General features: G+C 33.9%; 1 protein-coding gene across 3 annotated transcripts; it reads left to right on the forward strand.

The window, feature by feature from the left end:
* Positions 1-56: 56 nt before the first annotated feature.
* Positions 57-14,269, forward strand: LOC128229689 (alkylglycerol monooxygenase-like). Of its 3 annotated transcripts, none has more exons than XM_052941477.1 (11): positions 57-257; positions 1,175-1,299; positions 2,874-3,025; positions 3,659-3,762; positions 7,297-7,392; positions 7,774-7,906; positions 8,639-8,724; positions 9,811-9,945; positions 10,712-10,831; positions 11,127-11,209; positions 12,365-14,269. In XM_052941477.1, exons 1-11 carry the CDS (start codon positions 141-143, stop codon positions 12,549-12,551), a joined length of 1,338 nt encoding a protein of 445 aa, XP_052797437.1. In that variant the 5' UTR covers positions 57-140; the 3' UTR covers positions 12,552-14,269. The 3 variants fall into 3 exon arrangements, with proteins under 3 accessions (XP_052797437.1, XP_052797441.1, XP_052797440.1); XM_052941481.1 differs by having other exon boundaries at positions 3,662-3,762; XM_052941480.1 differs by lacking the exon at positions 3,659-3,762 and adding an exon at positions 4,732-4,835.
* The last annotated feature ends 468 nt before the right edge of the window (positions 14,270-14,737 follow it).

Genomic DNA, 14,737 nt, shown 5'->3' on the forward strand with positions numbered 1-14,737 from the left:
TTTGATTTCAGTACTATTTTATCAATACGAGTACTCTCCAATAAGGAGATTGTGCGCTCCAAAATGTCAGAGTCCATTTTAACACTGTTTTGTGGATAAAGTCCTTCTATATTGGTGTTTTAACATTGAATGTGGACAAGATGTCTGGAGTGTTGAAATACCCAGTTCTGACTGGAATAAGACGGATGTTTTTATTGGTGTCACCAAATGAAACCTCATTTGAAAAGTTGGAAGATGTGCCCAATTATGTTGATGAGGTAATAACTGTTTTTATCCATAGATTTTGTTTTAAATATACTATTTGGTGTTATATAGTTAACACAAAGTACAATAAAGCTTTAAAGACAAGTGTGCCTGGTGCAGGCTCAAACCCATGCCCTTGTACAAAAGTACAGTGCACAGTTACCTGGTATATATATACATATTTGTATTTGGACTGCAGTTTTGGCCAGACGAGCTCATGTTTTGATATGTTATGTACGCTCGTTATTTATGTCGGAAAATAGCTCATTGAGCTAATGTTTTTTGTTAAGATATACAGTACCAAACATTAAATAGAGATTTTTGTATGTTGTATTTTGTTGTATACGAATCAAGGAGTCGAGCGATTCGGTCCACCATTGGCTAGGTTCATAATTCTCAGACCCGTAGATCAACTTAGGGACTGAATCGCTCGATTCAGATAGCTCGACTGGACTAAACTGTAGTCCAAATTTCAGGTAACTTGTACATAGCTCTTCTGTACTACTGTTAGCTGAAGTAATACAAGTCATAATAAATTGACTATAATTAATGTGGGAAAGGGAACTATTTTAACTACTGGACATTTTATCTGCTCCCGTAATGATGTCAAGAGTCTGCCACGAACATAAATTGTCAAAAAATATTTTGCTAGTCGAACATCAATATAGTTCTTGCTCAGGGCAGCCGAAACTCTGCCATGGAGCTCTTGTTTTTTACCCACAGGTGGCAGTTGCAAGTTCCAAAAAATCACCAAAAAAACTTCTATTCTAATTAGAATATAAGTATTAATGGGGATTTTTTTTTAAATTCCAAGAAAAAAAAAGCTTACATAATATCATTAGGTGTGAAGACCTTGGGATTCAATGAATTTTGAGCTTTTCTTGTCAAGGACCCTGCTACTTTGTTTCATATTGTCTGTGTGAACTTGCAGGCAGTGCCATTTTTTATCAGTCTGGTTCTCCTGGAGTGGGCAGTTCTGTACAGACAGGGCAAGAAACCACGCCTAAATGACGCCCTTGGCTCCCTTTCCAATGGACTGCTCTCCCTTTTACATGGGTAAGGAGAACTTTATTTAGATATTGCATTTAAAAATACATTTGCCCGAGTAAAGGTCTGATTTAAAAAAAAAAAGAGAAAGCAAAATAATGTGCAGGCCTGGGACTTTTAGCTATGTAGAAGCTTCAACAATGCCTGCAATCTCAAGCCACTATGCACTGTTAATTTGGGAATTTAAAGGATCTTGCTCATGTTTTAGGACCCATTTTTCCATAATTATGAATCTTCAAACACTAATATTATAATTATTTTACTCTTTGATACAGAAAGTGCAGAAATAAATACAATTAAAGTATAATGAAACCTGGTTGTAGTGGGGAGAAAACCAACATGGGTAACAGTCAAATTTTGTTTCAACTGACACCTGGTGAAAAATCTCTGCTTTTGGCATTTTTTAAGCTTAATTTGATAATAGTTTGGTATTTATTGTAATATATATAATATCCACATTATGTAAATTCATTATTTAAAGATATGACTTGAAAGAAATGGATTTTCTAGCACCCAATTAGACACATTTTCAGATAAAATACCTCAGTTAGATCTTTCTGTGCTTATGGTCGACAAATTATGTATACCAGTATGTAAACCTCACAAATGTACTTTTAAATGACTGTATAAAATGTTGAACTGTCTGTAAAAATTATTATATATAATATATCTAATGATTGCATCACCAAGGTCAATAATGCCCTTTTCAATGATTATAATTATCTCACCAACCTCTGAATACCACTCGGTGATATTGTCTTGTCACTTTGACATAATAATTTTAAAGCGGTTTGTTTTCGAATTTAAATTTAATAAAAACATAAAAACACATGCTTATGAGCTTTTATTTAAAATGGGAAAAAGTTCATAAACAGTAAAATTAAATGTTGGTCCATCAGTCTGATTTTGTCTGGTCCATATCTTTCTCATTCATAGGCTGATTATTTGGCGAAGTGACCACCATACATGTAGCATGAGGATGCGTAGCACACAGGACCAGTTTCCTTACCTGCAAGGTCATGGTCACAACATCCTTCTGAACTTTGTACGTTTTGATAAAAAAGCTGTATTGATAATAGTATGTGGCTGGTCCTTATCTTTCTAATTCATGGTCAAATTTTAAAATTATTTAGCGGAGATGACATCCATAGTATGAAGATGTGTCATCTTTAAGAGGGTGGTCCCTACCATCAAGGTCAAGGTCACAACAACCTTCTGATACTTCTTATGTTTTGCAAAGATTTTTAAATCAAATTTGCGACATATCCACTATGGTGTTACTGTTAAATGTGATTCGTACAAGAACTAGGGCCAAGTTTCATCAAAGTATCTTTATCGTAACATTCAAAATATTAAATCTGTAAGGACATAACAGAAGCCAAGAATTTGTATTTTTTTGTATTCCTGACAGGAAAATACTGTATTAAACTTATGCATTTACTAAATATATCCTAACATAATGCTATGACACTCAGATAATTTGACTTTAGGTGTAAGATCTTTAATGAAACAGGCCCCATGTCTGTAAATTATATTTCAAGGTTGGACTTGCGGGCCAATGCTTAAAATAACTTTTCTACCAGCTTGTTATTCCGGTCCACGGAGCTGGCAGGCTTTCTGTGGGCATACACACACTTCAACGTGATCACGCTTCCCTGGGACAAACCCGCGACGTGGGTCCTTGCTTTGCTGGGTGTCGACTTTGCATACTACTGGGTACACCGATTCGGACATGGTGAGTGTGCAAAGATAAGTCAGTGTTGTATTAATATCTTCAGCTGAACTTGGCATAATTTTGAGTCATGACCAGGAAGATCAATTTTAAAACTTGTATTATAAGTAGATAGACAGATATTGACAAGGCATTGAAGAATAGTAAATAAATGTTTTATTCTTTTTTATACATAATTTTCCTGTCTAAAACAAATTTCATGGTACATAATAATCTGATTTTTTTTTCAAAAATTTCAAAAGATGATGGACATTTAGATTTGGTTGTGTAGTAAATAAATAATAAATATTGCCTTTCTTAGTGTTGGAGAGAACGTCTCTGTATACTTTCCAGCTTGCGAGTAAGAATCAATGAAAACCCCACCATAATTTCTGACTTGTGATTTTGCCTAAATGCAGCTTTGGCAATTATTTTTGGCAGAACCATTCTAAATGATTTAATCAAAATCTGTCCAGTTATTCTGTTGACAGAGACATGAGCTTTATGAATAATCTTACTGTCATTTAGAGCAGTTTATTATAAAATTAGCCAGGATGAAATTCAATATCAATATTATAGTCTGCACCTGCCATGGATGAGAGTTCATATTATGAAACTTTTTTGGCATTTTTTTTGTTTACATGCAATGATTTCCAGAAGTGAATTTTATCTGGGCGGCACATCAGACGCACCACAGTTCAGAGGAATACACCCTTACTTCTGCACTCCGTCAATCAGCATTGCAGAAATATTACTCTTGGGTATGTTGCCATGGTAACAGTTTATGTATTCAGACATGGGCTGCAGAAATACTTTAATAGGTGTGTTGCTATGGTAACAATTTATGCTTTAATTGGTGTGTTGCTATGGTTACAATAAAAATGGTGTCCAAGTGATGTACTCATTAATAGGCTTGTTACCATGGTAACAATATTGTGTGTGCTGAAAAATACTGATCAGAATAATTTCATGGTTACAGTTTTAATGTGTGCCAAAATAAAAAAAGGGTGTTGACATGGTAACAGGGTGTGAGAATAAGGGAATATTTTTGGCAGCTGTAGCTAGTACATTTTTTCTTTGGCTACTTATCCAGATAAATGGGATGGTAGCTGAATTGACATTACTTAGTTACTGTTTTGTTATTGTTTCCATGGCAATATTTATGAGGTGTGTGCATACAAGGTCTGGTTACTTTTGGTTTCCATATTTTAGTTTGCTGGGAGTAATATCTGTACAGTTTCTTGTTGCCCTGGTAACAGTTACATGACGTTGGCTTTGGCAAGACATCCATGTACGCGAACGACATTTATTTTACAGAAAAAGATGTAGCAAAATTTATCTTTTACAACCTATTAGGAACATTTTCCTGACAACAGTTGCCAAATAAAATCAATATTCTTCGCTGAATTGCATATTTCATTAATCACATTTCTCACAGTATTTTGGCTTTGAAACTACATCTTTTGTGTACACCCCTACAACCAGTGCCGGTAAATTTCCCTCCTTGACATCATCATTCAGCTGGAGTACATGGCAGGTCAAGCCCTATTGCAGCCAAAATAGATGCAGGCAGACCATCATAATCTCAATTAGATGAAGAGTCCAATCAACGTTGGAAGTTGAGAGCAATTTGATTTTTGGTCCTCTCACTTGAATTCATGCTCAGCAATTAGCGTTAAGTCTGAATTTGTTGTTGAATAAAGCTAAGTTTACGGCATTGCATATTTCAGAGGTGAATTTCATGTGGGCCGGCCACCAGTTGCATCATAACTCTGAGGACTACAATTTAACCACAGCCTTACGTCAATCAATAATGCATCGATACTCTAACTGGGTAACAAAGCCCCAAAACCTCATGCAAAATTTATATTGTAATTCCACACACATTCTATTCCAAAATTGAAATTGAGTACCGAGTTTGCACCAATTGTATTAATGGCTGATTTTCCAACTGACCCAATTATGATGTCGCTATAGATTAGATATAAGCAAGGGCACAGCAAACAGGTGCCATTATGTTTTTTTCTACCATTTTGGGAATGGAGTTTGGGCCTTTTTGATCTGGAAAAAAACTTCATTTTGACCAAAATTGAGAATTCTGATTTTGCCCAGAACTTAGGAACGAGAATCCATTCAAAAATGGTTTGAGGTAAAAAAAATGTTATCAATACTATTATTTATGGGAAACATGAAATTTCGAATTTCATTTTCACATTTTGGAAAAATATATGTTTTTAGCTCGACTATTCGAAGAATAAGGAGAGCTATACTACGCACCCTGGCGTCGGTGTCGGCGTTTGCGTCACACCTTGGTTGAGGTTTTGCATGTAAGCACCTTTAGGTCATTATCTCAGTAAATACATCAGTTATTGCATTGAAACTTTGGATATGTATTCCCAACTATCTTACCTACTAAATTAATGAAGTAAGATAACAATTATTTGAATAAATATAATGCAAATAATAGGCCTTTATTATTCAACTTAGAAATTCTGGTTAAGGTTTTGCGTGTAAGCACACATAGGTTAATATCTCAGCAACTACTTGAGGTATTGCATTGATACTTGATACAATGGTACTCAACCATCCAATCTACTTAAATAACCAAGTAAGATAACTCCAGTTTGCATTAAATTTAAATAATGGCCCCTTTTTTATTCGACATAGAAATTCTGGTTAAGGTTTTGCATGTAACCACTTTTAAGTCAATACCTCAGCGAATAAATCATGTATTGCATTGAAACTTTACACACAGGCTCCTATCTATTTAACCTTCTTATTTAATCAAGTAAGATAACTCTATCTTTTATAATATATAATTTTTGCCCCTTTATTATGCGACTTAGAAATTCTGGTTAAGGTCTTGCATGTTAGCACACATAGGATAATATCTCAGCAACTATTTGATGTATTGCATTGAGACTTTATACAATGGTTTTCAACCACCCAACTTAATTGAATAACCAAGTTAGATAACTGTATTTTGCAAATAATGGCCCTTTATTATTAGACTTAGAAATTCTCGGTAAAATTTTGCATATAACCACATTTATGTTAATATCTCAGCACACCATGTATTGCATTGAAATCTAATCTAACAGTGATCCATGCATGTTTCGCCAAAACTTTTCAATCCTAATACATTGAAAAGCGGCAGAATAGTTGAGCGCGCTGTCTCTGTGACAGCTCTTGTTGAATTTGAAATGGGGCTGAATTTTGGCCCCAAAGTGGTCAGAAAAAAACACCGCACGCACATCATTTTCCCTCAGTTGACTAAGGAGCATAAAACCCCCCAACTTTCTTGCAGAGTGATTGGGTTTGCTTAAGGCATGCCCATTTCAGTTTTGGATATATGTGGACCAAGTTTCATGTGATAATATCTTGAACAGTTTTCCAGTTATGACTGACAATGTTTATGCACAATACTTATGACTACAACAGCAATGACCGCATCACGAACGCTATGACAATACCTTGACCATCTTTCTTCAGAAAACTGAGGCAAGCTGAAAAATATATCTATATCATGATTAAAAAACTTGATTTGTTTACAACATGTACTGGTTTCCCTTGCATATTTATTTTCGATACACACCCATCAACCTGTTAAGTATGCTGTACAGTTCCACCAATTGTCAAAGGTGTAACTGTCGACAATCCTTATAGTCACTTATCCTTTATGCACACACCTTTATAACACAGATAAATGTATATCTTGTTATTTTATATATGTAGTATATTATGTTTGTCTAAGGTAAAAAAAAGAAAATTGAAAAATTTGAAACGAAAGTTGATAATTGTTTTATTTAAAGGTCAAAATGTAGATGCTCAGTATAATTATCAGTGGTTCATATTATCACGGACCTTAGTATAATAAAGCAGACCTATGGTTTATAGGTCCATGATATTATTTACATAAAGAGTTTCATATAATTCGATAACTTTGACCAGTCAGAATGATAAACGTAGACCTGCTGAAAAAAGTGTGCAATATTGTATTATTGTTGTTGTTTAGTGACAAAAGCAAGTTTCATTTATTTTATATGTAGTAACCATCAATTTTTTCCACATTACAAATCATGGTTTCTGACAGACTTGTCAAAATTATCAATTTTTAAAGTATTTTGAACCTAACATGTACAAGTACATTATCTAAAAGAATTGCTGGTTTATTGTGTTATTTGGGAATTATTTGTTTTGAGTGGCGAAACAAGATAACAGCTACATGTACACTGAAAACAAGTAAGTTTTTACAGTTTGCCTTAATATCATTATTGATGGTTATTTTACTGCAGGTTTTCTACCTGCCAATGGCCCTGTTCATACCTCCATCTATGTTCCTGGTACACACACAGTTCAACCTGATATACCAGTTCTGGGTTCATACAGAGGTAGGCTGATATTTGTTTAATTAATTTGAATGACAAATAATATTAATCCAACATGATACTGATAAGACTTTACCCAATCCCCAAATATCAGACACCAACCATAGTAGATGCAGGTGAGGTTGATACATTTTGGGCACCTACCTCTCTGTATATGATCTAGAAAGACATACAGTTTTCCTCAAAATTAAAATTATCATTAGAAGATTAATTCCCCAAACGGATATATTTTTGAAATTGGATTTGACACAATGTTTTCCATCTAATATAGAAGTCTATTAAGCCTCGACCTATATTTCCTATAAGAATCACTTGTCATGTGACTGCCCAGGACAGTGCTTACACAGAAATGTGTAAATTAAAAAAAAAATTGTTGTTTTTCAGACAATCGGCAAGTTAGGTCCCCTTGAATGGATTCTGAGCACCCCCAGTCACCATCGAGTTCACCATGGCAGAAACCCTTACTGTATAGACAAAAACTATGGGGGAATCTTCATTATCTGGGACCGGATGTTTGGTAAGTTCATCGGCCAACTTGTAGCTACTACTTTCAGTAACTCGTTCACATTTTATAGGGTAAAAAATGTATCAAAATAATTTTGTGTGCAATGCGAAACATAAGCAAAATGTTTGTTTTAATGATAAAACATCCAAAGTTGAAATTAGAGCTCAATTGTTAATAATGAATTAAAAGTGTGACATAAAATAGTCCATTTTACTGTCATCGCTATAGAAAATTAAGTTATTTATGCTTGGATTTATAAAATTCGGCTCAAATTGGTTTCTACTCACAGTTTGGTGAACAAAATTAAAAAAATGTTGCTAACATAAGTCATTAGATTTTTTCGTAATCTTTTTATGCATAAAGTAGTTATTACAAGAGATTTAAAATAACTTTGTGACGGACACCAACCTCTAAAGACGCATTGACTGGAAGTTATGAAACTATTATTATTTTGCATTAGTACCATGGACCAATATATCAGGGTTTTCCAGCTACTATGGGAAAAGAACCATTCACAAATTTGTAAAAAGCATCAATTTTGAATTTCCATGCCATTTAGTTCCTTTCATATAAAACTTCTACAATATGTTAGAATTTACTAAAATGGCAAATCGGTTTGTGTTGATAATGTAAAAATAATGAATATTCCCACTTATTTATAAAAGAGCCGAAAAAAACCTGCACATGAGGCTAGCTTTCAAACTGTTATATGCAATGGTTGACAATGTGTGTATTTTTATTCAGGAACATTTGAGGCAGAGCGCGAGGATGAGAAGGTCGTGTATGGCCTCGTTCACAACATAAACACATGGGAACCCCTACAGGCACAGGTCAGGGTATATCTGTTAATTAATAGATCTGTGTATGTTTATTTAAAGCTATGTTTTTGAATATTGTATCTCTTGAAAAAAAATTCCAGGGTATTGACTCTATGCCTTGGCATCATCAAGAAAAAAATGTCTTGTTTTGACTATAACTGATTTAATTATTCAGAATATTCACATGAAAGGAGTTCATACTCTGTTTCTGGTGACTGTGAATACCATACATGTGATAATGTCTTGGGTCGATTCCGGGACACTCGTCGTAATGTCAACGCACACTAGGGGGGTTCGGGGGCATCCCCCCCCTGAATTTTTTTTTAAATGGGGAACGTCTGTGGTGCATTCTAGAGCATATCTGGGGCTATTTTAGTCATTTTTAACTTACATTGGTAAAATTACGATAATCGATTCCGAGAATATTTTTTTTTTTTTTTTTTTTATGACTTTCCGGGACAAACATTCAACCTCCGTGACTCTGTGACAGAGATACGATTTCCGGGATAATCCCGGACGTCCGGGACGTTATCACATGTATGGTGAATACTCACATGTGTAGTATGTCCCATAACTCAGGCTTTAATATTTGTGAAATTATGCCCCTTGATAAACAAGTTTTGACATCTGTTTATTTTTGTCTCTTTTTAAAGAGGTTTACAGTTTAGTCACAAAGGAAAAATATCTTATGTTAAGAGCAAAAAACACATCTTTTCATACCAGTTATTATCAAGATTCCTCTTAATGTTAGTTGTTACTGTAAACTGGTCATTTAAACTTATTTTTTGTCCTCAGCAAACCTTGAAAAGTCTTCGAGGTATTTACTTCAAACTTAGTATACAGATATATCTGCAGCCAGAGTAATGGTGTTGTGTGCCCTGCTCTTCTCCTCAAGTTATTGCCCTTTTTTAGTTTTTTAATGTTCATACTCATTTTTTGTCCCGGAGCATAACTTGTAAAGAGTTTGAGGGATTTTCTTCAAACTTCATATACAGATAGACCTCCTTGAGGAGAAGTGTAGTGAAAAGGAAACATAACTCTGGATGCTTTTTTTAATTGTTGCCCTTTGTTAATTTTCAAATTTGTGCTTTTTTGTAGCTGCACCACCTAATCTATATTATGAAAACAGCATGGCAAATGGAGGGGCTGTCAAACAAGATATCTGTGATGTTAAAGGGTCCTGGTTGGTCCCCAGGGAAGCCCAGACTGGGGCTCAACTCTGACATACCTCAGGTATATATTAATCTATCAAACAAAGTGTGATACATATCAGTAGGACAGAGGGGACAGCATTGAAAAGGTAAGGCAGCAATAAGATCACTCACAGTTACTTAAAAAAAGGCTGAAGGTCTTCAATATTAATAAGCTCCCGGGCTTTCATGTAATACCAAGTGTATATTGAGAGTGTTTTAACATGAATAAACATTGATCAAACATCAATCATCAATCAGGATAAATAATATGTAGAACACAATGTTTGAAAGCAGACTACCAGGAACAGGTACATAACATACTGTCTAAGAATTTATCACTTTTGATGCTCTACTGGCTAAAGATTGTACTTACACATGATTAAGATGTCCATGAGAACTTGCTTCCTTTCTTAAACAAGCCAGTTCCGCCCATTCATGACTGGATTATTGTCAAAATAGCTTTTTTAGCCAAGTGATAGTTACAGTCTAATAGAGACAACCTGTACTCGAAGACTGCAGTTGGTTTTAAGCTCACCTGAGCACACATTGTGATAGGGTTGTCCGTCGGTCATCAACATTTTCTTTCTCCTCCTCGTAAACCACTTGGACAATTTCAACCAAACTTCAAAGGAATGTTCCTTGGGTGGTCTTCTTCCAGATTCTGTCAAGTGTAACATGAGTTTTATGGGCGAATTTCAGAGTGAGCCCAATTCCGTCAAGTATAAGATGATTGATATTGGTGTAATATTTTCATAGTGAGCCCATTTCCGTCAAGAATAAACATTTTTTATATTGATGTTTTTCAGATTGAGCCCAATCCTGTCAAGTATGATATAGATGTGGGCGTACTGAGAACAGCCTACATCTGGGCCCACTACCTTATCATTCTGCTGGTATGGCATCCGATGCTCGCCAAACTTAGACATGTACGCATATTCTTTTCTACTGCTGAAGCTGATGCTACCAGTATCTTTCCAAGGGTCTGACATTTCTCATCAAAGTTAGACAAACATTTAACCTTTCAGTTATGGGATTATAAAGTTTGATGCACCCTCATATTGCCTTAAGAAATGCTTAAAAATGAAAGAAGTGGCTGTAATTAAATTACTTATCATTCAAAATTGAGATAGTCATTGAAGTTTTCTTAAACTTTTTGTTTCAATAAATGTTTTATCTGTAATTAGAAAATATTAAACAATAAGTTTAATTTTATGATTTCAGGAAATGTCTTCAGTAATGATGGCCGGGAATATTGTATACATCGTCTACTCGCTGTTTGTGTTTGGATCTCTGTACGACAAAAAGTGAGTTTCATATCAAACAGGGCTTTAACATGTAAATGTATTTTACTATTTTTTCACAATTTGGTGATTTTTATGCAATGTTCACATGCAGTACTAGACTTACACAAGAGAGGCTCCATTATGAGGAGTTTTGCAAAAACAACTTTTTATCTGACACTGTGTAACAGATATAAACTGGTATGCTGTTCAATAATGCTCTTGAAAATTCCAAGGCAAGGTTAAAGCTTATACCAAGAAGCCTTGAAGAAGGTAACACATATTTGCATTCAAAAAAACTATGCATCTTAAATGAAACTGAAAATGATGCAGACTTTTTAGAGGTTTGGTTTAACTCTTTTTTAGCCATTTAAAAAAAATTATAATAAGTTTTTTTCTTATGAATTGTATTTATAAGAGAAAGCAGTTTCCAAGAGGTATTTGTTGTTTAGAGTAGTATTTTTTTTTTTGTCAGAAGTGCCTTTCTGTCGTTGTAGCTTATGACACTTTGCCAATGTAAATCACCAGTGGTTATTGCTGTACATCTTCAAACTTGAGCTAAGTTAGATAGTATAAGAAAACGTTATTGCACACTTAAAGCTATTGTCCTTGACAACATGGTACATCATCAATTAATCTGGCCCTGAATTTCTCGAAACTTCTTATTATAATAAGCTTAACAGGCTTACGGTATTTTAATTAGACAAACACGTTCTTAAATTTGATTTCGGTAAATAAAATATGGTTTATGGTGATAACTATAAAAGTTATTCCTTTTAAAAGTTTAATTACTCTTAATTAAGTAAATACTACGCAAATTAAAGGCAAAGAAAAATAGTGAGATTACCTTAACCCTGTTATAAATAAGGAACTTAAGGTGTGTCGAGAAGCTGGGGACAGGTGATTGAAATTAAACAGTGCTATTGTCAGTATTGTGTTAAATTTCAATCACAAGGAAAATTAATGATATAACTGTTTTTTATCATGTAGTCAAAGACATGTGCAATAACTAGTGGGCAGTATAAGTGAATAGTGCTGTAATTTAATCGCATGCTAGTTATTGAACAGTTAAACTCTGCCTACTTGTTACCGTTCCAAAATGGAAGTTAATGAATAAACAAACAAAACAACGATAACGCTCTCAAATATGGTACAAGAATCAAATTAATGTCATTCCAGGTGGTATGCCGACTATGCTGAGATGGTGCGTGTCTGGTTGTTTGTGGTCATCTGGATCTCTGGAATACCACTTCCTGTTTCAGAAAGCGTCTGCTGGTTCTACGCAACCTGTGCTGTCGTCTGGACACTTGGGGTTGCCATGGCAACAGTTTCAAATTCTGATACAGTGAATAAGAAACAAAAATGAGGATTTTGTTGTCATGACATCTATTGCTTACTGTGATCAACTTACAACAAACTGAAACGAGAGCAGGGACGGTATTCATAAAAATCTGAAGACATTTCCTTGCTAAAGTCATTTTACTAAATAATGTATCTCTTTTATCATCTGACCCCAATTTCTCAAAACTTCTTAAGCTTAACAGACTTAAGTAGCTTATTTCAAATAGTCAAAACACATACTAAAATGTGATTTTGGTAAATGAAATATGGTTATTTGTGAAATCTATAAAATAATTTACTATTTAAGGTTGAATATCTCTAAATGAAGTTAATATTACGCGAATTATAGACAAAGAGAAACAGTGAGATGAGCTTAATCTGGTTATATGGGACTTAAGAAGTTTCGAAAAATTAAGGCCTGCTGATATTATAACTTAATAATACCTGAAATACTTTATATTCAAACAGATTATCCAAAATACATACTCTTATGTTAAAAGCACTTTTAGTTTTCGTTTTTATTTGACTATGAAAAAATTGGTAAATGAATTACCGGTAAGTTCAGTAATGACTTAAGAATTTTCATGAATTTCTTAACTTAAGTTGATTTTCTAAAAATTTAAGTCAAATTTAAAGGAAAGTACAGGACAGGTTGTTTTTTTTCAAATCTAAGAATGTATTTTACAAGTATTATTCATGAAAATAAAGTATTTTTGATAAAAATTGAGTTATTAAACATATATCCAGTGAGATACTAAAAAATAGCCTAGGAACAAGGCTCATGCTAGGAAATGACTGAAGATGTTTTATGGATACTGGCCCAGATTATTATTCAATGAGTTTGCCTTTATGGGATGTGTGAGTTATGTTGCCGATTATATTTTTAATTACTAATTCGTATAGAACTTTCGAAGGTTTCATATTGTTTCCATTTGTTGGTTGTATTTAAAGCTGCACTCTCACAGATTTAGCGTTTTTACACTTTTTTAATTTTTGTCTTGGAAAGAGCAAATTTTCGCGTAAAAATCTGCAAACCAATGATAAAAGATTGCTGACAACAGATCAGATCGCGTATTTGCATATTTCCATTAAAAATTAATGATTTATGGCTTAAACCATCACTAAGGGTTTAAGAAACGTTAATTTTTGAACTTAGATATAAAAATCTGTGATCTAATTTTTTGTCAGCAGTCTTATATCACTAGTTTCCATGGCTTTTCGCAAAAATTGGCTCATTCCAAGACAAAAAAATAAAAAAAAATTGTAAAAAGTTTCAATCTGTGAGAGTGCAGCTTTAACAATTTTGACACAATTTTTTCCTCTGCACAGCATTTTCGCTCCACCATTTTTTGCTTTTATGGGGAATGGACATGAAATATTTTTGTTTTTACAACTTACAGATTTCAAAACCTATCTCTAGTAAGCATAACAATTTTTGAACTTTAACGGCCATCTGGAATTGAATTGAATACATTGCTAAGCAACAGAAAGTTATTTAATTGTCAACAACAACAGTGAAGTTTTATAGAAAGTGATCGCAACAAGCGATAATGGTGGAAGTTCTGAAATTTTATGGTTTGTTTTATTTTTCTCCACACCAAGCTTGATGAAAATTCATCACCTATTAAATTAATAATTTATGTATTTTTTTCATTGTTAATATCTCTGGTATATTTGTCTCTACACATGTATGTACATTTCTAACTGTGATATATTTTACTTACAATAAACATCATTAAATTATTGTTTTGTATACTATAGGTGCTCCAAGCCTTAATTGCCATCATTTTTACATTCTTTCAAAACTCCAAAGCAGCAATGCAGTCGTTTTCACATACTTTTCTTGATTTCACACTTTCATTCAGGAAGAACCAGCTGTAGCCATGGTTTCGTTGTAATCATTGTTGTGCAGAAACTCGAATCTCTCAAATGGTAGGATATTGAAATAAAACTTGGTACACATGTTGCCATAGACACTAAGCACATACATAGTAAGGTCTGTAACTCTGGCATAAGAAATTGTTCAGTTATGCTAATTATTCGACTGAAAACAGCACAATACATCAAACAAGCGTAAGCGTTCTGTTGCATCTAACTGTTAATAGACTAAATATTTATTTTATAATAAGACCATAAAAGCAGTTGACGATGCTAGGCTGTATTACTTAATTGGTCAAGGAGCTAAACTCCAGAAATATATTAAGCCAGAGT

This window comes from Mya arenaria, chromosome 4, assembly GCF_026914265.1.
Source record: "Mya arenaria isolate MELC-2E11 chromosome 4, ASM2691426v1".
NCBI classification, from domain to species: Eukaryota; Metazoa; Mollusca; class Bivalvia; order Myida; family Myidae; genus Mya; species Mya arenaria.

Coding starts and splice junctions, on each gene's coding strand:
- LOC128229689 (XM_052941477.1), top strand. CDS start 141: ATGTCTGGAGTGTTGAAATACCCAGTTCTGACTGGAATAAGACGGATG. Junction 7,393..7,773: donor AGTTCTGGGTTCATACAGAG/GTAGGCTGATAT, acceptor GTTGTTTTTCAG/ACAATCGGCAAGTTAGGTCC. Junction 9,946..10,711: donor TCAACTCTGACATACCTCAG/GTATATATTAAT, acceptor GATGTTTTTCAG/ATTGAGCCCAATCCTGTCAA.